The sequence below is a fragment of the Dermacentor silvarum genome, chromosome 1 (genome assembly GCF_013339745.2).
Source record: "Dermacentor silvarum isolate Dsil-2018 chromosome 1, BIME_Dsil_1.4, whole genome shotgun sequence".
NCBI lineage: Eukaryota > Metazoa > Arthropoda > Arachnida > Ixodida > Ixodidae > Dermacentor > Dermacentor silvarum.
Window position 1 is genome coordinate 153479574 of NC_051154.1, and position 21480 is coordinate 153501053.

The 21480-nt window shown below is 43.9% G+C and overlaps 2 protein-coding genes across 5 annotated transcripts in view; one reads left to right on the forward strand and one right to left on the reverse strand.

The window, feature by feature from the left end:
- LOC119436257 (RUN and FYVE domain-containing protein 2-like) overlaps positions 1–7007 on the reverse strand; it is a 105014-nt gene extending 98007 nt beyond the window's left edge. Inside the window, exons 1-2 of one of the 4 annotated variants that reach the window (XM_037703051.2) lie at positions 6815–6930; positions 1773–1915 (exon numbers count right to left, since the gene is read on the reverse strand). In XM_037703051.2, coding sequence (XP_037558979.1) covers positions 1773–1908 — 136 coding nt within the window. In that variant the 5' untranslated portion in view covers positions 1909–1915; positions 6815–6930. Of the gene's footprint in view, positions 1–1772; positions 1916–4900; positions 5591–6814 lie in introns of those variants that run through there. The other 3 variants (XM_049656545.1, XM_037703049.2, XM_037703050.2) reach the window with 3 other exon arrangements.
- Positions 7008–7131: 124 nt separating this feature from the next.
- On the forward strand, positions 7132–20894 carry LOC119436258 (pancreatic triacylglycerol lipase). Its single transcript, XM_037703052.2, has 5 exons — positions 7132–7873; positions 11142–11408; positions 17447–17693; positions 18619–18813; positions 20498–20894. Exons 1-5 carry the CDS (start codon positions 7688–7690, stop codon positions 20740–20742), a joined length of 1140 nt encoding a protein of 379 aa, XP_037558980.1. The 5' UTR covers positions 7132–7687; the 3' UTR covers positions 20743–20894.
- The last annotated feature ends 586 nt before the right edge of the window (positions 20895–21480 follow it).

The following is a 21480-nucleotide window of genomic DNA, read 5'->3' on the forward strand; positions in this document are numbered from 1 at the left end:
CATGAGAACTAGTGCAAGTTGATATGATAATGGAGCTTTCAAAAGCAAAATGACAAAAATGCAGAACAAGAAGGTATAACATGAGCAATGATAAGCCAACTTAATGACTGAACGAATCAGGTAAGCCATTAAGACAGCGTAGAATAGAGAGTTCAGTTCTTTATATATACATATCTTCCAAGAAAAAAATGGAATCATTCCCTGGTTGGCCGATCAGCGTTCACGGTCTTCATGTTCTGTCTTTATTACTGTGGGTGCACCATAACACTGAACATACCTACATAAATGACAAGACACATGAAGACATGTAGCGAAATATACACATTCGCTCAGATATTAACAGAAAGCACATGCAGCAGGTGTGTCTGAATAGCAAAATTTTCGAATCAAATATGAATATCAGAGAAAACCTACTTTTGAATATTGAATAAAATACAAAATATTTCCAACTTCTGAACAAGTTGAACCTCTGTAACGGCCTTATGAACAACAATATTGTAAGTAAACAAATAAAATATCGGTTGCGTGGAGTCTCTGTACGACAAAAAAGGCTTAGTTATGTTAGTATTTAATACATGTAATGGCTGTTAAGTGGATATTACACCAATGGAGAAGCTGGTATGTAAGAAACAGCTGAAATGTGTTTGTATCAGATGCACCAAAAAAGGCATTTCTACCAAGTGAAAAGGCTAGCCAGAAAAGACGCAAAAATGAAAGAGGGGTGGCAGTGCCGCCTTGAAGTTCCCACACCAGTTCATCGTGACATCATGGATTTTGATGGTGTCTGCTACGTCCTAGTTAATTGTGTATACGTAAAAATAGAGTACACTGTATTCTACATAATGCAAAAATTAAATTTGGGAAGTTTCAGGAACATTTACTGAGCCAACATGGTTCAAATATGAAAAGATACTTTGAAATTCGTGACTTTCTACAGATATACCGGTGCTAGGGTATTGGTGTGAAATAAAAAAAATTGAATTTTTGCCTTAATTTTCTCTTCTAACAATCAATTACCTATTATCCTATTATCACGAAATTAACGAAAATAGTTTTCAAAAAATACTTTATCAGTATAAACTGATTAAGTGTTTCTCTCCAAACATGGTGAGATTGGCCAAATAATAAACTGAGTTGCATAAATTGAGACAACATATTCGTGCACTGCCTGGGACGAGCATGCCTATGTACTGACTGGACACTATTGTACAGAAGTGATTCACTCTATGCGTTTGTTCAGGAACAGTTGCATCTGCGCAACAACCACTGTTCTCTTGCAGCAGAATCATCTGTGAAAGCCTCCACTTATGTAGGTCTTTCTTCCTGTTATACATTACGCAATATTTGAACAGAAACAAATAATTGCCAACTTTAAATAGTCAATTCTCAAATAATCAATCGAACTGAAAAAATTATTTGATTCGTATTCGAAATTTCAGATATTCACACACCCCTAACATACAGACATAAGTCAACTAGTAGCAAAAATAAGCTGGAAAATAATGTTTTAGAAAAAGCATACCATAAAAAATGCAATGTACAACATGAGGTACAGAAGTATTCCCTTCATCTGAACTCTCGCTATCAGAATGCAGTATTGTTAAAACCTCAAACATAAAAATGGTAAGACAGCAGGATTAAGTTGACACTGAAAATAGTGATAGCACACCCAGAATAACTCCAATCCAATAAAGACACTCTAACGGCAACAATATTGCTTCAGTGCTACAGAAGAGTACAGCACGAAGGCAGGGTCCAAATGAAGCACACACCCTCGAAGGCATAAGGAGTTGTGACTGCAAGGGGTTTCTGGGTGTCAAACTGGACATCGGCAAGCTCCTTGAGGCACAGCCACTCCCCGTCAACTGAGACTCGAAAGTTGCAGAGGTAGATCGTGTCCTTGGCCATCGGCCGGCTAAGGAAGCATGTTAAGGATCTTCGATGCACAGAGCAAACAAAAAAGTTGCAGAAATACAAGATGTCACAACGCGGGGCAAATTGAAGGTAAGTTTACATTTCATGTTTCCTTATTGCACCTGACACAACAATGACACCAGGTGTTTGGTATGCCAAAACAAGTTCACAAGGTGAAAGTAACGTAACGGATACAGTTCATTAATTTCATCAACCCTGGTTCTTTAGAGAAAATCACAGCGTTACTCTGAAGGTACTTTTGCATACTTCTACATACAGACTTGGACATGACAGCCGCAAGTCAACCCTACAAAATTGATACTTTAGCCAGACAGTTCAGCCAATTTTCTAAAACAAATGATATATTGGATTAAGCAATTAGCAGAACTTAAGACTATTACAAAGTGCAGGTGGCAACAGTTATGTCATGGCAGCCCTTAAAGCAACCACTGGCAATGTGTTTTTAATGTATTTTCAGAATGAACATCATGCTGTGTTAGTGGTGTATAATAAGCGATGTGATGGTCATGCTTCACAATCACGGCCAAAAATTCTCCATGTGCTCATCAATTAAAACGATAACCGAAAGTGTAAATGTTTTCGCAATGATAACAGCAAAGGTGTCACACAGTGTTCAATGGACAGAGATGTTGGGCGATGCCAATTCCTAAAATATGCCTGAAACATGTTTCATGAGGTCAACATTTAATTCAAGTGCAGGGTGGAAATAGCTCAGGCACACAGCTTTAAGGGACAGTAAAGAGAAACACTAAATCAGTTTAGACTCGTAAAGTATTCATTCATCCCCAGTGCCAGTATGTCAGTGGGACGCCACAGATTTCAAGTATTTTATTGTATTTGGATCATTGTGGTTAAGTAAAAGTTAGTAAAACTTGCTAAGTGAACTCTTTGGCTCATTTAGAGTACAATTAAGTTTATCTTCACCAATAAAAAATTAACTGGGGCTGAACAGACACCGTCAAAATCCATGATGTCACGCCAAGCTGCTGTGGGAGCTTTAAGGTGGTGTCGCCACCCGTCTCCTTTTTTTTGCATTTTTTTCTGACTTGCCATGCCTCCTATCATGGTTAGAGCTACTTTTTTGGCATTACAAAAGTGTAACTTACTAATACAGCTCAACTTTTCTCTTTAGTGCCTCTTTAATTGATAAAGCAAAATTGCCAGGTATGTGGTACATAAACTAAAGTGAGCAAGAAATTACATAGAGAAATAAATGACCATAAGCAATGAATAAGTAGAAAGATCGCTCTCCACTTCTACATGTCTACAGAATCAACTGCTTTCTTGCCATAATGATGATACTCAATTAAGGACACAAATGTGCATCTTAACAAAGAAGTGATTAAGAATCATTCTGTGTGAAGGATTTTATAAATTTAACAATGCATACTTTACATATATTGTTTGATGTCTAATAATGAGTCAGCCTGTGGGCTTAAAGATATCAGACACGACACCAACCGTATCGACACATTTTGTTAAGTGCTGTTAATGAACTTTCAGATAGCATCATCAAACTGTTTTATCATTCCAAATGAACTAAATATGAAAATGAACAGAGTAGTGTGGCTTATATGCTTATGCACAGCATGTATGTAATGTATAGCCATCAAAATGTACCCTCACGAGCAAAAGTTTCGAGACTGCAGCGTCAACAAAAAATACAAATTTCTGTAAGTACATTGCATTGGTCAAACCTGAAGGGCTGTACCATTTTATTTTCTGCTCCACAACCTAGGCTGTATTCCTTTTTTTTTTTCCAACATTTATGGCCTCCAGACTTTTGTTTGTGAGTGTACCAGTAATCGGCATGATTAGCAAGGAAACAAATTATACAAAAAAAAAGAAAAAAAAAATCTATTCTGAGCAGCTAAATTCACTTTGTGCAAAACTTTCTCACAAGTAGCCACTGCATTTGGAGCAGTGATAGAAGGGATATGTTTATCTAAATGGGTTTCATTTGCTTATGGAGAATGATACAAAAGTCAATGCCAACTGATCTGAACATTTTCCAATGACTTGCTTGAACCTTGTGGAACTTAGCTATAGGCAAACATGGATTCATAAAGCTACCAGGAACTCAAGAGGACAGCAGCAGTTTACTGCTCCTGGCTCAGCAGCAGTAACATTCAACATATCAGTCTCTTTCACGCAATAGATATAGAAGCAAGGTACTTAACTTGCATTTTTTGTTTGTTTTTTCTGCCTGATGATGATGTATCAGCCAGAGGAGCCTTAGCTTGTAGTCACAGGCTTACTATTCCAAACAGCGGTCTAAACGCACATAAATTGCATTTCGTTAAATGGCCACACGCTTAGCTCTAGTTGATCCACCGCTTTTAGCGCACAGATCTAGACCCCCCCAATCACATTGGAACAACACGCTGATCTCATGCATAATGACTCATGATGCAGTAGCTGCGAAGCATGTACAAACATATGGAAATGGGCTAGTCATTGTAGACATGTTTACTACTGACAACAGGCCTGATCAAGTTCAATGATATCCGAGGTTAACATAATTTTTAATTTCTTTGCTCTTTCTTAACTCGTTACAAATGGGGATTGGATAACAAATAATTCAACTATACCAGTTTAAAACATTCACATGAGACTGAGAATGTAGCAACAGGTGTCAGGTTCTTGCAAATTACTTTGTATAAACAAACAAAACGAAACAAGAACCTTGGCTGAGTGTTGTTGGGAAACACCCTAGCGCAAGTTGCTTGCACGAATCGTCACACGCGCGTAGATTGATCACTTCGGATGGTGTTGCCGCATGACATAATTAACGCTTGTAAATGAAACAATCACTAGCGGGAAATACAACGATTAACGCAGGTAAGTGACACGAATGACGCCGGCAAGTCAGATACAGCACCGCAACAAAAGCAGCAACTGCGGCCTATCGACTTCCCTACCTGCCATTTTGAATTTCCGACAACCTCGTAGGAAACAAGGATACGATAGCTCGGCGCTCTCGGGATGGTCTTCGCCGAGCGGGCTACGAGTGTCGGCGGCGCTTTGCGAAGTCGGCATATACACAACAATCGCAGCCCTCGTTCACGGAGCGTACGGGTGAGCGGCGGCTCTCAGAACTACCAACATGGCTCCTCCTTTCTGACACAGCATGGAAACCTCCGACGGAGAAAAAGAAAACAAAGCCGTCGAAACGGGAGGGAAGGGAGTAGCGGGAGAAAGCATCGATCGGGTCGCGCTGCTACGTAGGCGCGGCGAGTCTGCGCGCCAAACAGCTGAGCGGCCAGAGTGTCGATCAGATAAAAGGGATGACGGGCACAAGACCGCATGCCGTCTCTCTTACGTAGTTCTTCAGTATGCCAACAGAAATATTCACTGCTGTGAACAAGTGAACCGCGAGCACGGCTGCGTCTAGCGAGGCTACACGTGGAAGTGCCATATCGAGAACAACGCTCGCCTGATAGATGACAAGGCCAACACGATCACAACACCACAGTCAGCACTGACATACACGTAGACCACAGCGTGCACGCGATTTACAGGTAACAAACAAAAGTTATAATAGCACACTGCTATCTAAAAAAGAGAGATGAAAGAACTCATTACAGCGCGAATGGTGCCTGCACAGTAACTGTGCCGCAATCTTGAAGACAATATCAGTAGCTACACTAGCTTTAACCAGGCACTACATCTACACTTCTGGTTACACGAAGAGAGAAAGAAAATGAAATGACGATATGTAGTTTTGATGCAGGCCCAATAAAACATTTGCACATAGGTCACTGAAACGACACAGTTAACACGTAGACCAGCTGAAATGCTGGCAAGGTCAGCGAGAAACCAGCGTCACCAATAAATGCAACATCAAAGGTGACGCTTGTACAGAACTAGGTCGATAAAACGCAGTTTCAAGAAAGCAGGAAACATCAATAACCTATGGCAAGAAATTATGAGCAATCAGTTCAGACGCGTGATGTCACAGAACATTGGTCAGTGATCTGTGAAATCACGATGGACAGATATCGTGGCAAGAAAGTATAAAGATGACAATGGGCCGCTGAAAATCTGAAATTCAATACCACGTAACCTCAAACCACTTAGTGAACGCATGACAAAGACAGTGAGAAGAAACAAGAGACAGGACGCAAAGCGACATGCAATGTCAGTTTACAAACTATTCTGGGTTCATATTTCGAAACAAGAGGCAATTTGATAAAAACAGTTCATGAAATCACACACCAGAACGTGTCAAAGCATAACTTATAGAAGGAAAAAACGTTGTTTGCGGTTCACTAAGTGTGGAAGGCAGTTTAATAGCCCAAGCAGTTGCACAATGCGCGTTCTCACTGGTTTCGTATATCCTGTAGCCTTTACGCTAGAGCTCTGTGAACGACAGAAGCATTCAATAGCGAGCTAAACCCACTTAGGATTTTTTGTCTCACTTAAGCGAAGGTGTATAAGAGATATGAGTGAAGGCCATATGCATCACTAGCAACGTAAACAGAAGTACTCCGACACCGCAAGACAGCAGATCATACGTCACTTGACTGTTCGAACATCATTTCGTGCCGCAGTTGCGGAGAACAACATTGTAAAAATTCATTTTGAATCACGAAAATGAACAAACGATTAAGCGATGATAGCGTAACATACTTGGTACGGAACTATGCACAGCACTACAGAGAAAACACCCACCAAGTTTGCAGCTCGTCAGAACCGCGGCTAACATACTCACTATTCTGTTAGCCGCGATTCATTACGTATATACGTGACCTTTACATGATAGCAAGTGCAATGAAACTTCTCGCTTAAAAATACATCTTTTCCCCTCTCAAACATCTCCGCAAATAACGCAGGCTGAAATCGAAGTCCCGTTGCGGTACATGGGAGACGGACTTACTTGGTCGATAGTACTTTTCGCGGCGGCTGTAATCCGCTGACAACAGAAAAATTGGATGTCTTTCGCTAGCAGACGCCTGGCCGCCGGTACTGATTACGGGAATGGTGCTCGTAGATCTGTCACCTTTTAAAACATTCGTTTTTTCACCAGTATCAACAAAGCTGGTCACTGTAGAAGCCGCCATGACACTTGTGGATTGATTTGGCTCGGCTGGCTTGGCTTCAAAATAAAAATGATTGTTTTGGAAACAAAAACCAAAACTTGCAAAGCAATAAACAAGATCGCGACATTTGCCAATTGTTTTCCTTTACGTGTTTATGAAGTGGCGGCTGGAAATGCTGCGAAAAGTGAGAGATTTCTTCAAGCTTGCCAATGCGTGATCTAGAAGCCTGGAGGATGGAAGCCTGATGACCTAGTAGCGACCGCGGTGGCTCTTGTTTGTTCACCGCTGATGCAGCAGGCGTTCTTGGAATTCGACAAAGCCGTTATCGCCCATCTAAACACAGCCCCCAACGCTCCCACCTTAATGGTTAGCCCGGGTTAGCCCACCCGTTGGCTTTCTCGGTAGAAAAAGGGAGAAGCACAAACAAGTCGGAAGGGACCACCTCAAACTTCGCTTGCTTTTCTCCTTTTATACTTCAAGACGCGTTTTGAAAGTAGCGAGCTCTGTACACCTCCGCAACGCGCATACACGAGAGAGAGAAAGACCAAAGCTAAAATCAGTTTCAAGAATCGAATGCTTTCGACAAATTCTAACCCCCGGAGTTTTCTTCGGCTTGCACGACACTGAACGCGCTCAGTCACTTCCAGTACCTTGGGAGGGAAGTCGCTTCGTTGTGAAGCAAGTTTGTGTCACGTATTTCGAAAGAGAAAATGCACATATTTAGGCTGTCGTACGTTAATGTAGTTATTATTCTGTCTTTAGCTGTGTGCCTGCTGTTTAGACCAGGAGCGCTTGCTGAAGAGGGCAGCGTTGCCGAGGGAACGGTGATGGATTTCGAAGTGATTCAAGAAAACATCGAGCATGTCATGAGTCAGCAGATGCCCCACAAAGACAAGGTAAGAGGGAGGAAAAGATTCAGTTAGTGTAGCAGTCAAGGCAGGACCATCAGCGCATTCTTTAATAAGTTAATTACGTCAAAAAGATTCACGGATTTCATTAATAGTTGCTTGCGCATTTGTGCAGTAGAATCTCGCTATTTATCAACTGCATATGCAGCAAAACTCCGCCTACAGTAAACGATATGTGATAGTCCCGAGTTAGTTCGTATGATTTCTCTTCTAAAAAAAGAAAGAGAAAGAAAAAAAAAACTGTAATAACCAGCTAAAACCCGAAAACACGCGTCGTAGTATATATACTGACCGAGAATAAACAATGTTTGGAATGATGTCTTAATTGGCATTACGTTTAGATTAGGCTGCAATCGTACATCAGGCACAAGATTACATTGAATGTATTGATGGTGATATGCCCGTGCCACGACACTGCCAGAAAATGTTGCCACACATCACCTCACTTCGCACAATGCCTTTGAATATACCGTATAGACTCGTGTAAGGGCCGCACCCCCAACTTCGCAACCCAAAATGTTGAAAAAAAAAAAAAAGTTTACAACGGAGAGGCAATCGCGTTGGACGCCCCGGTGCCGCGCGCGCGCGCGTAAGCGAATTTTTGCACGCTGCGTACTTCCGCGTGCCGCTAATAGATGGCGAGAGCCACCTAGTAGTGGTAGGGTGCCTCGATGCCCAGCGGCGCTGGGCATCGAGGCACCCTAAGTAGTGACATCTAGTATCTAGAGCCATCTGGTAGTACGGTTACACGGTACCGAACCAAAAGGTTTGGTCCCGTGTAAGGGCCGCACTTTGTCCAAATAGTGAAAAAAAAAAAAAAAAAAAGTGCGGCCCCTAGACGAGTCTATACGATACATTTTCACCCACCACATGGGCAGAGATATTCAAGGCAATGTTCATTTTAGCTGCCATCGTCATGGCTATATATTCACTGGCAAAGGAAAAGCTTAATTTGCTTGTGTCTTCTCGTTCTGGACAACAACGGGCGTGTATATAGTAATACTTATTCACGCAGTGTAATCACTCTGAATAACGATATGTTTTAAAATTGGGGTTATGTGTAAAGCTGGATTCACCCGACGGACCGCCTTCCGCGGACGAGCACAAAGTGGATTCGTGCCGCCGAACCATGCCGCACATATATTCTAGGCATTATACTGAACACAAGGACGTCGCAGACGGCATGCACGCGGCGCGATTCGTTGCAGCTCAGCCACGTCACACTCGTTTGCCGGCCGAAACAGCGATCCGGCTCCCCGTGTGAACTCCGGGGGTGGTTGTTTGCAAGGAAATTGAACAGATATGTTTTCTTTTTTTTTAGTTATATAGTTTTGTGTTTTTCGTAGCTTCTTAACGCTAGGTTATCAATTATTGCAAATACGGGGCTCAAAAATCAAAACAAAAGAGAGAGAGAGAGAGAGAGGGGGGAACGAACGTACCATAACCCTGGAAGCAATTTTAACTGCGTGAATTATTTTACACTGAACGCAGCTGTACATGTCCCAGCCACACAAACATGCTTGTTCAAATACAGAACCGCATCTTAAAGCATGCAATAATACCAGTTAGGACTCTGACTGTAACGAATTCAAGCATAACGTTCATGTCGTTTTTGGACAATTCGCTCAACTCTTGCATAGGAAATGATCCTTTTGCACTATACAGCACAAAAAAAAAAAAAAAAGGAGAGGGGGCGGGTGGCCTAAAAAAAATCTAATTCTGGGTTATTACGCGCTAAAACCAAAAACGCTCGTTTACTTAGATTAAGGTGCTTATTAACGAACCCCAGGTGGTCAAAATTAATCCTCAGTTCTCCACTATGTATGAGGCATTCGGTAGTGGAGAACTCAGGAGTAATTTTGACCAGGAGGGTTTTTGCATTTCACTCCCATCGAAATGCGGCTGGGATCGAACCCGCAACTTCGAGCTCAGCAGCGCAACGGCATTGGGCTACCGCAGCGGGCAGAAAGAAAAAAAAAAAGTGGGCCTATAGGTCTTTTCACACGCTATCCCGTAAAATCACGCCGGTTGCGCTTACCAGTGGAGCACCGACGGGGAGGGGGGGGGGGGGGGTTCAGGGGTTGTCTTGTATGTATAGCCACCTATATACATATGGGCTGGTTAGTGGCTCTGTCCACTACGGAACATCGCGATAAAACAACAAACACTTTTTCTTGCGCTGTATCCTTAATGTTCCTCTTTCGGTCTCTCCTATTTTGGTTGCGCTGCATAACTGAAGCAGAAAGAAAGACATTTATGCATTTGAATAAAATGAAATCTCGTTGCCTTGCCATATAATTGTGAACGCGAGCCGGAGCGAGAGTCAAAACGTCGCAATGTCCTGCTGCCATGTGACTAGCTCCTGCGCCATGACTTCACGACACAGTAACCCCGTGAGCAACGAAATCAAAACTGGCTGTAGAAAGCTATTACAATACATTATTTGAGGCGCTCTGAGGCATGACGGTATTTTTTTCTATGGTTTAGACGTCCCTGTCCTTCATTTAATGCAAAAAAAAAATGAATATTCGAAATTATCATGTCATTGCTCCTTCAATAAAGCGAATAGCTCTCCACAGAAGCTCGGTTATTCGCTTACACTGACAATCATCGCCGATAGTTCCTGCACAATTTTTGTATTACAGTTACTTCTTTTAAGAAACGCTGTTTTATGCATTGAAGCACAAAAGTAACTTGAACACCAACGCACGTCATCGGACACTTTGAAAATTAATATCTCGAAACGGGTGCAGTCTAGAGAATTCCTTCCAAGTGGACACGTCTTACGAATTCACCGACTATAATTCGTACATTAAATATGTGCCGAAAAATAATTAAATAAAAAGTTTGGGTAATTATGTGAATTATTTAATTAGGCATTTTGATTTCTTGTAGAAGTAATGGACGCCTCATCGAGTAGTTTAGATCAAGGATTAGAATTGTGCTGACACAGGCAATTTTTTTAAATTTTGCGCCTTCTAAAAAAAAAAAGAAAAAAAAAGACACCTGGTACTTTATATATAGTATATAGAAGTGTAATCCGCCAACCTAACTTAAGGTAATATTTTCTTCTCTCCACTAAATACAGAATCTGGACCCTTAATAGAACTTTAGATGGGCAATTATAGACGTCAATAGATATCTCACCCTTTGCTTTCTCTTATAAGCGGAAGAACGCCTCAAGGCACGGACTGGAATTTTATGTGGTCCAGCGCGACTGAAGAAGCTGCCTTTGTTGCGCAACCTGCCCACACAGGTCTGCTACGACGTCGTGGGCTGTTTCGACCAGAAAGGACTGCTGGCGCACATCCGACTGCTGCCCAAGCCACCTACCGAGCTTGCCACCAGGTTCCGGCTGCACTCGCGCAGTGGCAGTGACCTACTCGACATCTACGCCGCCGGCGGAATGACCCTGTCCAGGGCCTACCGGCCGGGTGCCCCGCTTAAGATCCTGGCACACGGCCTGGGTGGCAACGGTAACCTTACCTACCTGAACCAGATGAAGGACGCCTTTCTCAGGATGGTGAGAAAAACTCAATGCGCCAAACGCTCCTGTTATGCGTGACGCCAATTTTTTTCGCATGTCAGTTGGTTTACGATTGAAGAATAAACTGCTGCTAGGCACGAGGATGGGGGAAGAGAGGCACAAAAAAAAAAAAAAAAGAGAACAAAATCCTAGTTTAATCTTAGCAGCGATGCTGCGTGGCAGGGATACACACGGGGCCCTTCCATTCGAGAAGCTATCTTACCCTGAGTTTGGCAATTCTAAAGGCTGTATGGGGAACGTATACATATGGCTGTTCTAAAACGCTAAATAAGCTTGCTGTATTTTCAATTCAAGAGAAAATCATAGACGGCAAAGTGAGCTTTGACTCACGCCGTCAAGGTATTAAAGGTGTTTTTTGAAAAGGAAGAGTTTGCTTTCATAGTATTTTGAGTACCTATAGGTTAATACAGCGGTTGCTTAATCATGCAGTGCATTCGCCCCCGGGAGACGCGCGTGAAAAGCGGAATTTAGGCTGAACGAAAAGCTTTAGGCAGAGCGAAAAGGCGCAGACGATCGCAGTGTTGTATTAGAATGCAAAGTATTGTACAGATAAGTCGTAAATTTAAACTGTCGCATGAACTTTTGGTTGAGCTAGTAAGTACATACTGCATATGCATACACACAGTAAGTACATACAGCAGACATACTGGCACAAGGACTAAGGCTCGAAAAACCGAGGACAAACAGCACACAACGACATGACAGGCGCTAGTCCTGTCAATGTGTGCTCTTTCTTCACATTTTTAGTGGCTTTATTCTTCTACCAGTATATTTAAATGCCCGAACCCTTCTTTCTTGTTGACTTCTTCCGTTCATATCTTCCCTCCGTTGGTTACCGTAATTCAGTTTTGCAAGTTCTCCCAAGTACATTATGAATAAATTTAGCTATAGGCGCTTTCACAGAGGCTGCCAAAATTCCTAAGAGAAGAGCAATAAAGATAAAATTGCGATATTTTCGAAACCAGAATTTTAGAAACAGCGGACGTTGAAACAAATCATGGGTTTAAATTTTCACTAATTAACTGTAATAATAAGTTTTAGTGTGGTTAGGTGGCTGTTAACAATTGGAAGTTTGGAGCTGCTGACTATATGACCTGATATCAACTGTCACAACGCGCAAAATGTCTCCATAAGCCTCGCGTCACCTTTTTTTCATTAAAAACTGCAACTGAACGCGTGGGGAGCGCAGGGAACCACGTGCGCAAGAAATATTAGCTGATGACGTCTTATGTCACCTTCAGGCCTGCTGTGCACAAGCCGAACCACCTCCTTTATTTTGATGTAATGAGTTCAGTTGGCAGCCTTGCTGGACGGCCATTTCAATGCGAAAGGCAAAAGACTTACTAAAGGCCACTGCTAGACATAGCCGACAAAGCAGGGTAGCCTCTCGTCGGCAGAGTCCAGATGGGATGCGAAAGCGGGACGAAGAGTACAAATTGTGCAGTCTGTTGTTTTGAAAACTTGAGGTGTTCCACACGGAGAACGTGGTGTCTCGTGCAAGCACGCGAAATTTTGTAGCGGCATTTGACCATCACAATGGCATCGATTCATGTGTGCTGTCTTCAAGGGCTGATTGAGCAGAGTCAACAGCGTGCCCTTTACTTATATGACGCTGCAGTTACTTGGAAGCCACTGAAATGACATGTGGTGTTCTTTCCCGGCTAAAGTATGTATGAGTTTTCTAACCTGGAAGCAAGTTGTTCGTCTGGTCCTCGCCGCAGGGCTGATAGTATAGACTGCAGTGCTGCTTTCGAGTCGCTGAGTAGGGGCCATCTCAGGGGTTGTTCTTGGCTGATGAGACGAAGTTCAGCGCGAAGTGCTGCAAGTTCCGCAGCCGTCGATGCGGATATGGTTGTTTAGAGCAGGAGATAGAAGCTCAGACCACTAAGAGGAATCGTTGGTTTAGTTGCGGGAGTGAGGCCTCATGGAACGCTGGTGCAATAATCAGAGGTTATAGCATGAAACGGTGTCTGCGGCCTTTCTGAAGGCAGTGCTGCAAGATGGTGGGAATGGACTCGGGCAAGGCCCTTAAAGTTCACCTCAGCACTACCACGACAATATGTGTTCGCAATCGATTTTTCCGGAAAATTCAAATAGTTGCCGCTGTTGATGCCCATCGTGGCACACCAAGACAAACTGATAACTCGAGCATGAATAGCCTGTAGTGCTCGAAGATTTTTTCTGCAAGTATTTGGTGGGTACGGGCAAGTTGTATTTCAATAAACCAAGGTAGAGTGCCCTGTACAACTTCAGCATTGCCTGTACTGAAATCCCCCAACTTCTTTCGCAAGGGAAGCAGAAACTTGAACAGCTGGAACATTTCTGGCAGGCGCTGTTTCAGGTAGGTCACGTGAACGGTCCATGAGAGGTCACCACCAATCAATACACCAATAAATTCATGAGTCTGCGTAGAAAATGATCTGTCCGTTGATAGAGACGACGTAGGGTGTCATTGGTTAGCGAGTGAATGCAACCAGAGTACGGTCTGATGAGATTTTGAGGCCTCGGTAGCGAAGGTTCACCGTTTTTAGAGTAGCAGACTTTTGAAGTGTTGCGCGTATCTGAGGGCGTGTCACTATCGAAGTCCAGTCGCATATGTCGTCTGCATACGTTGGTATACCTTTGTTGCAATTGGTAGATGTTCAACAAGGTCAATGAGCGCAAGGTCGAACAGGGTACGTTGGTGTAGTGAACAGTTTTAGTGTTGTGTGGTTGCGCCGTGTTCGATGCACACAAAAAACGACCTGATAAGGAATTAACTAGACTTAATTGAAAGACTCTAACTGCAAGGACAGTCGTCTCAAGAGCATCGAGAATGGCCTTGTGAAATACATTATCATATACCGGGTGTTTTATTTAGCTGTACCAAATTAAAAATATTGCTTTGGCAGATAGCACAATTGTAACCCTTGAGCTAAATTACTCAATGTGGCGGCCATTACTTCCACGAGAAACTAAAACGCTTAATTGCATAATGAACATAATTACACGAATTAGCGTTTCAATTAATTAATTTGCGGCACATATTTTAATTTACGGATTGTTCCGGTGATCGAGTTCTCAAGGTGTGCGCACTTGGAACGAATTCTCAGGAGATATTTACAGTTCGAGATATTAATTTTCAAGGTGTCCAACGAAATGCATTGGCGTTCCAGTTACGTTTATTCTTCAATGCATAGAACAGCGTTTTCTGAAAAAGTAAGTGGAACAGCCGTGAATTTTTTACCAGAAGTTTGACGGTGCATGTCTAGAAACCGGTGCAAATCTCAGAATTCGTTACAAGTCGATATGCCTTGCAATCTCACCAGCTACAATTCATAGATTTAAATATAAAGTGCAATTATGGTAATTATTCAATTAGGCATTTTGATTTCTCGTAGAAATAATGGGCCGCCTCGTCAAGTGATTCAGCTCAGGGGTTACAATTGTGCTATTTGCCACAGCCAATTAAAAAAAATTGGTGGAGCCAAAAAAAAAAAAAAAACACCGTATATATGCTTTGGTGACACCTAGTCACAAGGCAGCAAATAGTTGTTTACGTTATTTTTGATGCTGGACGTACGTAACGATATGAACAACATTATTGATCGATGCACGGTCCCGTCGAAAACCAGCCATGGGAGTCTGGGTAAACGTTGTGGTGTTCTATAGATACCACTGCAAGCAGCCGAGGATCATTACTTTCCCCACACAGCTGGCCAGCGCTATTGGGCGGCACAAGGCGAGTGGAGACTAGCCGTGCTTCAGGAGCGGGACCAAGCGGCTTGACTTGCATTCTTAGGGGACATTCTGCCAGGATACGTTGTCGATATCTAACGATTGTCTTCGTACCCACTCACCCCGGTTGCACAATATGATTTTCCGTTTGGTCCCGGCGATGACGAACGCCCGCAAAAGAGCGAGAGGTGCCTCAAGCTCTTCTAATGTAAAAGGAAGATCCATGCGGCAATTACGTACGGGAGATGGGGATGTCTCTAGAAGCTGGAGAGCTTGGAGAGGTCCTCAAAAGAAGTGATGCTTGGTAACTATATCGAGGCGCCACCTTGAACCATGTGCCTGATTGGCACACGGTTTCTTTCAGAGCACTGTTTGTTTATCCGTCGCCGTTATACGACAGGACAAAAGCAATGAGAATTCGGGCATTAACACTTCATGGTCACAAATGTGCTAAAAGTGTTTTCCGTCTGTCGCAATATAAATAAGGAAATGATTTTTTTATGCTTCCACAGAATGCACAAGCATGTCTCGTGTAACGTTTTCGTATATTAAACACACTACTTCAGATCGTCGAGAATAGCGGATTTTAACGCAAGAACGTCTTTTCCCATAAGGCCAAAAGAAAAGAAAATGAAGATGAGACAGATCTGGCGGCATTAGTGGCCAGGCATCGCATCCGCTTGTTCTTATCGGCTGGCCCGTTGCGCTTTTCGTTGTTGCGGTTTTCCAGTGGTCCTTACGATTTATTTTACGCTTACATGTGAATTATTGCTGACGTACGCTAGCACAGCAATGTCAGTAGTGCTCATCATGGGTGGCAGAACGTTTTCTTTTCTGAACCAGGACAGACCCGGAAGAACGGAAGAGGTTGAATACAGCCCTGAGCTGTATACACGCAAGCACCCGGTGATCTAGATGTTCAGCCTCGTGCAGAACAACGTCGGCGTCTCCGTGAGCGCTCACGTAGGCGACGACGATGTCCTCGTTTTCGGCTACCGAAAACTGACTTCGTGCACGTATACGACCATTTGACTGATGAAAACGCTATCCTTTAGCTCACTACCCACGCGAAGGGGCCAAAGCGGCACTTTCACAGGCCTGAAAGTGCGCCGGTGTGCTCGCTAAGCTCGATATGGCGGGGTATCACTAGTACATAAAAGGAGAGCGTCATTCAGGCTAATGTGCTGAGCTGAACTTGCCGTGCACCTAACAAATTAAAGTAAATAACTGCAGTGCTCGACTATCAAAGCGTGACTAAAGAAGGACACTTCCGGTTTAGGTCAAAGCTGCGGGTTTTTGTTGTTTAGCCCGTGGTCATCCCGTGTAAAGAGGCTATAAAAGCGGACCGTCCTGAGTGAGGGCCAAGAAGCTGGTGATAAGCTATGTTTGGAGCGTCGAAAGCGCACGCCGCAAGCCACAGGCGGATAACGGCTAAATAAAGCGGACGTTTATGCTTGTGTATATAGCACAGACGGAATAACATCGTAGCGTATAACTCCTTACACTTCCTTTCCTTATGGTTTCATGCGTTCCTCAAGCCCTCAGTTTCAGTTTTCGGCGCAAAAAGAGTTTTTTTTTTTTTTTTTTTTTACGCTGCAGAATTCTAGACGAGAACTCTTGATCCGTTTTAATCGCTAAAATCAACTTGTTTATTATAAAGAAACCTATAAGAGAGTGATTGTGAATAATAATTGCCCTGTAGAAGTGACAATATAAATTAGCACTTTTCATTAAATTGGTTGCAAATTAGTTCGTCCGCCATTTATTTGACGTCCATTAGTCTTACGAATGCAATCGCGAAGAAATCCCCTGCGCAGTTCCAATTCATTGGGCGTACGAATTCTTAGCAGTCTTTGTGAAGACGTCCGATAGACTCTGCAATACCCCCCTGTATGGCGTTATTTCCCAGCTTTTCTTGAGTTTTTCGTCTTATATTTGGTTGATGTTTATTATGTACGTGACGGCAACATACGGAAATATATACCGGTAGGTTGCTTAACATCTTAGCATCTCAGCATATTAGGTGCGTTTGCTCTAGTTAATATGAACATTGTGCATTAAAACGTGAAATGCAGGCATCCGCAGCTGGAATCAGCAGAATAACACGTTGTAAACCCTTATGGTAATTGCCCAGCACCTGTCTACTCTGGGTAAAGGTACTCTGATCACGGAAGTATGTACACTTTGAATGTCCAAGTGCCTGACAAAAGAATTATTTTTTCCTTCGCTTATGATGGCATACTACTGGCCTCCGAGCGATAGCTTGCTTGAGTGCGCGTGTGCCGGATTGCGCGCAGGAAGACGGCAACGTGGTGGTGGTGGACTGGGCGCGCGGCGCCTCTTTGCGGGACTACGCGCAGGCGTGCGCCAACGCGGAGCTGGTGGGTCGCGAGGTTGCCTTTCTGGTGTCCTCGCTGACACACAACGGCCTCGTGCTGCCCTGGAACGTGCACCTGATCGGCTTCAGCCTAGGCGCCCAGCTGCTGGGTTTCGCTGCCAGGAGGCTGGCGCGCACCTACGGACTCAAGGCCGGCAGACTCACCGGTACGAGGCCGCCCTCGCGGCGCCGTCGTGCGCCAAGCGACAGAAGGCCGTAGTCTTAGAAGTCGTACGTGCACTGTAGTATACAAAGGGGGGGGGGGGGGGATTAGGGGGTGCCTGGGAGCCGTGCAAGGTTTGTCTATAGAACACTAGACGCCATCTTTTCGATTCTGCTTGCGTGGACTCCCAAAGTGACATTGCTTGCCTTGAGCTGGAAGGTGTTCTCTGCTGCAGCTAGTGCAGAACAGTGAGGCCAAAGAGCGTGAAACCTTGACGGCTTTAACGAGGCACTTGGTGGGTCAAACTGAGCGATGGGCCAAAGAAACAAAAATGGCAGTATTGGAAATGAAATCAATCACAAGGTTACATTGGCGTTCTCGAGCCTCCTATTAACCATTTTTCAGAGTACCGAGATGCAATATGTGCGGTACAACTTGCCTCCTGGCAGTCGAAACGTGCAGTGAAAACGTGAAAGCTAAGTAAGCTCAGTGTCCACCATGATGCCGAGACAGCCATGCTCGAGCAGTTGCCAGCGACAGCTGATTACGCATTTTTCAATCGCAGTGTGAGACTGCGCTCTATATCAGCTGGCGCAAATGTTTCGGCTGCCAGTTAACCTTTGTAAATCAAATTTTCACTTTTTCTGCTTCGAGGGAGTCATGCAGCATGGGAATGTTCCTTACGCATTCTGGCTGAGTAATGTCTCACGAAGACTGAAATAATGAAAAAAAAAAAAAAAATGGCGTCACCCGGCCGCTGTTCGGATATGTCCGGATGTAACGTTAGTATTGTTGATGCTAATACAGAACATCACGGTTAGTACTTGCTAACAGTAATACGGTTTATATTGCACTGTGTGCAAAGTTCTTTTTTTTCGCTTTACGATGTGGTGGTGTTACAGTGTGGTTGGTTGAACGTCGTCTCGCAGCCCTGGACTGCGCCGCGCCATTGTTCGAGTTCCGCGGGCTGCATCCTCGCAAGCAAGACGTGCTGTACCTGGACGCTCTGCACACGAGTGCCGGCACCAACTTGCTCATGGGCCATGTAGGGCTGCGCCGACCGTTCGGCCACATAGACTTCTATCCCAACGGAGGCATCCAGCAGAAGGGCTGCGAAGGGAATGGTATTTATACACCCACACAGCTGTGTTTACCACGGCTCTCTTTTCGCGATGTGCGCAGCATGCGATACACGTGATATAAGAATGCCTTTTTTGGGCAGGCGGGCAAGCTGGACAGGCTGGTGTTGTCGCATGTAGTTTTTTTTTTTTCGGGTATTCTGATACACAGAAATCTCGGGGGAGGGGTGGGGGGGGGGGGGGCACGTGACTTCGACCTTAGTAGAGCTACGGCATAGCCGTTAAGCTACCGCGGTGGATTGCCGAAAATTGGAAAGATAACACAAAACAACATTAAGTTTACAAATCCGATATTTTGAATCAAAAACAGATATCGCAGTTCTGCAAACCGAATCTGTTCGTGTTTTGCAAAAGTCCTACTCACAAATTAATCACATATTTCTAAGTAGTGTTAAGTAAAGCAATCTTGTCCTCTTTGGATGCATTATTATGTGCAGTTTACCGAATCATGTTATCGTTTTTTGTTGGTGAGGTACAGAGCTGTAAACTTCATGCTAGTTGTTTAATATGTTGCAAATTTCAAGAATTAAAGAAAAGGTTATAACATAAATTGAAAATCCACTTTCTATAGTTACTAGATTTGTACTATTTTTCCTTTTAATGCGCCAAACCTTATGAAATTCGGTACAGTGGTTGCCGAGAAAAACTATTTTGCCATTACCATGTATTTAGATAAGAGCTCTTAGGAGGGACTTACACAACGAACCAAACAGCCAATCCAGACCGCGTCCGCGTCATGACGTAGCCCACCGGCACCGAATGACGACGCGTAAAAGCGCGGCACCAGCTATAGAGTAACTCACGACACGATTCAGTGCTGATTAGGCAAGCCACGCTTGGACCGCGGACTGAATCAGATATTTGGTCCATCGTGTAAGACAGCATTCACCCATTCCTCTGCGAGAAAGGTAATTACGTAGTTGTATGGCTAACGGGAGCCCATGTGGAGAGGATGGAAGTAGCCCGATTTTGGCTATAGTTTATTTCAGTGATGAAGAAAATAGTATAATATGTAAAAAATCACTTTCGTTCATAGGACAAATAAAAAATAAATAAATAACCAGTGGATTTTTTCGATAATATATTTAGTTTTCACATTCAGTATATCCATATTCATAACATACTCAATGAAGAATGTGCAAAAGCCAAAAACAAAATTAGTATCTAATTTATAACGTTACTTCACGTGACTTCAGGTCTATACGTGATGCGCACGTGAGAACATCATGCGAAAATTTGACGTGTGTGTGCTATACAGTAGAAATGGGCATGTTCGAACTACATGTGCCAGTTCTATATTACCACATCCAGAATTGTGTGTGTCTCGAAAGCGACGTTTACGTGCACCTGCTGTGTCATGCAATGTGTGCATTTGAACTGTGAGGCCTCAGCATTGCGTTTCATGCTGCCCAACTTATGCTATTTGTCATTTTGTTTTCTATTGTGTTAGCGTTGTGCGTATATTTTATCTCTGTAAAACTGAGACCTATCTGGCATCTACCAAGATGCCAAAAAAAGTGAGCGCAGCACGAGCTTCACTGGAAAGGGAGAATCGATGTTTCACTAGCATGCGAGGAGGTTGTGATGGACGTTTCACTCACTCGCTCGAGGTGGATGGAGCTACCTTCTAAGACAAATTGCGCTCACTAACCAGCGCGTTCCTTCCCAGGCCTGGCTTGTTCGCACGAGCGTGCCTACCTCTTCTTTGTGGAGTCGCTGAGCCAGTGGACGCGCTGCCGCTTCAAGTCCATTGCGTGGGCCGAAGGATGCCGTTTCTTTAGCGGCAAGCGCTGCGGCCGTGGTCCAACGACGGGGCTCGAGTTCGGCCGCATGGGCTACTTCAGCCCGTCGACTAAGGCTCGTGGGGTCCACTACCTGGAGACCAATCCGGAGCCGCCCTTCTGCAAGGAGTAGAGGGGCCCTCCGACTGGGGTCAAGCTGAAAAGGACCGGGAACATCCGTATCGTTCGTCTGAAATTCTGCTGTGGGAGCAGATAGGCAAAGTGCAGGTGTTAGCAGATTCACCAAGGAAAAAAAAAAATGCTTTGGTGTTTGCAAAAAAAAAAAAAAAAATAAATAAATAAAAAAAATTAAAAAAGAAAGGTCTCAGTTAACAGAAAATGTGGTATCTAGACCGTTGTGTAGTCCATTACGCTTTTCTCGCTCTGTATAAGGCAATAGTGGTTGGCGGCTCGGCGTCACTGATCATGTGCACATCACTGCCTGAGGGGGATTACGCGGGCAGCAGCAGCAGGATGGTTCGCTGGGTGTAACGGACTGGAAAAAAAGTCGGGTGTTCTTTGTGAAACCCGTCGCCATATAGGACAGCGCGTGCTGGAAGTAGCCACCAAAAATACAACAAAAATACAATATCAGTTTTAAAAAGTCTACTCAATGAGAGTTCTATAGTGTACGGCGTGAGCTCTGCAAATTGCACGAGATTGGTTGTTTGGTTGGTTAAGCTGTTTGTTGTAGGCAGGGTTAGCCTGACAGTCATCATCATCATCATCATCATCAGCAGCAGCAGCAGCCTATATTTATGTCCACTGCAGGACGAAGGTCTCTCCCTACGATCTCCAATTCCCCCTGTCTTGCGCTAGCTGATTCCAACTTGCACCTGCAAATTTCCTAACTTCATCACCTTACCTAGTT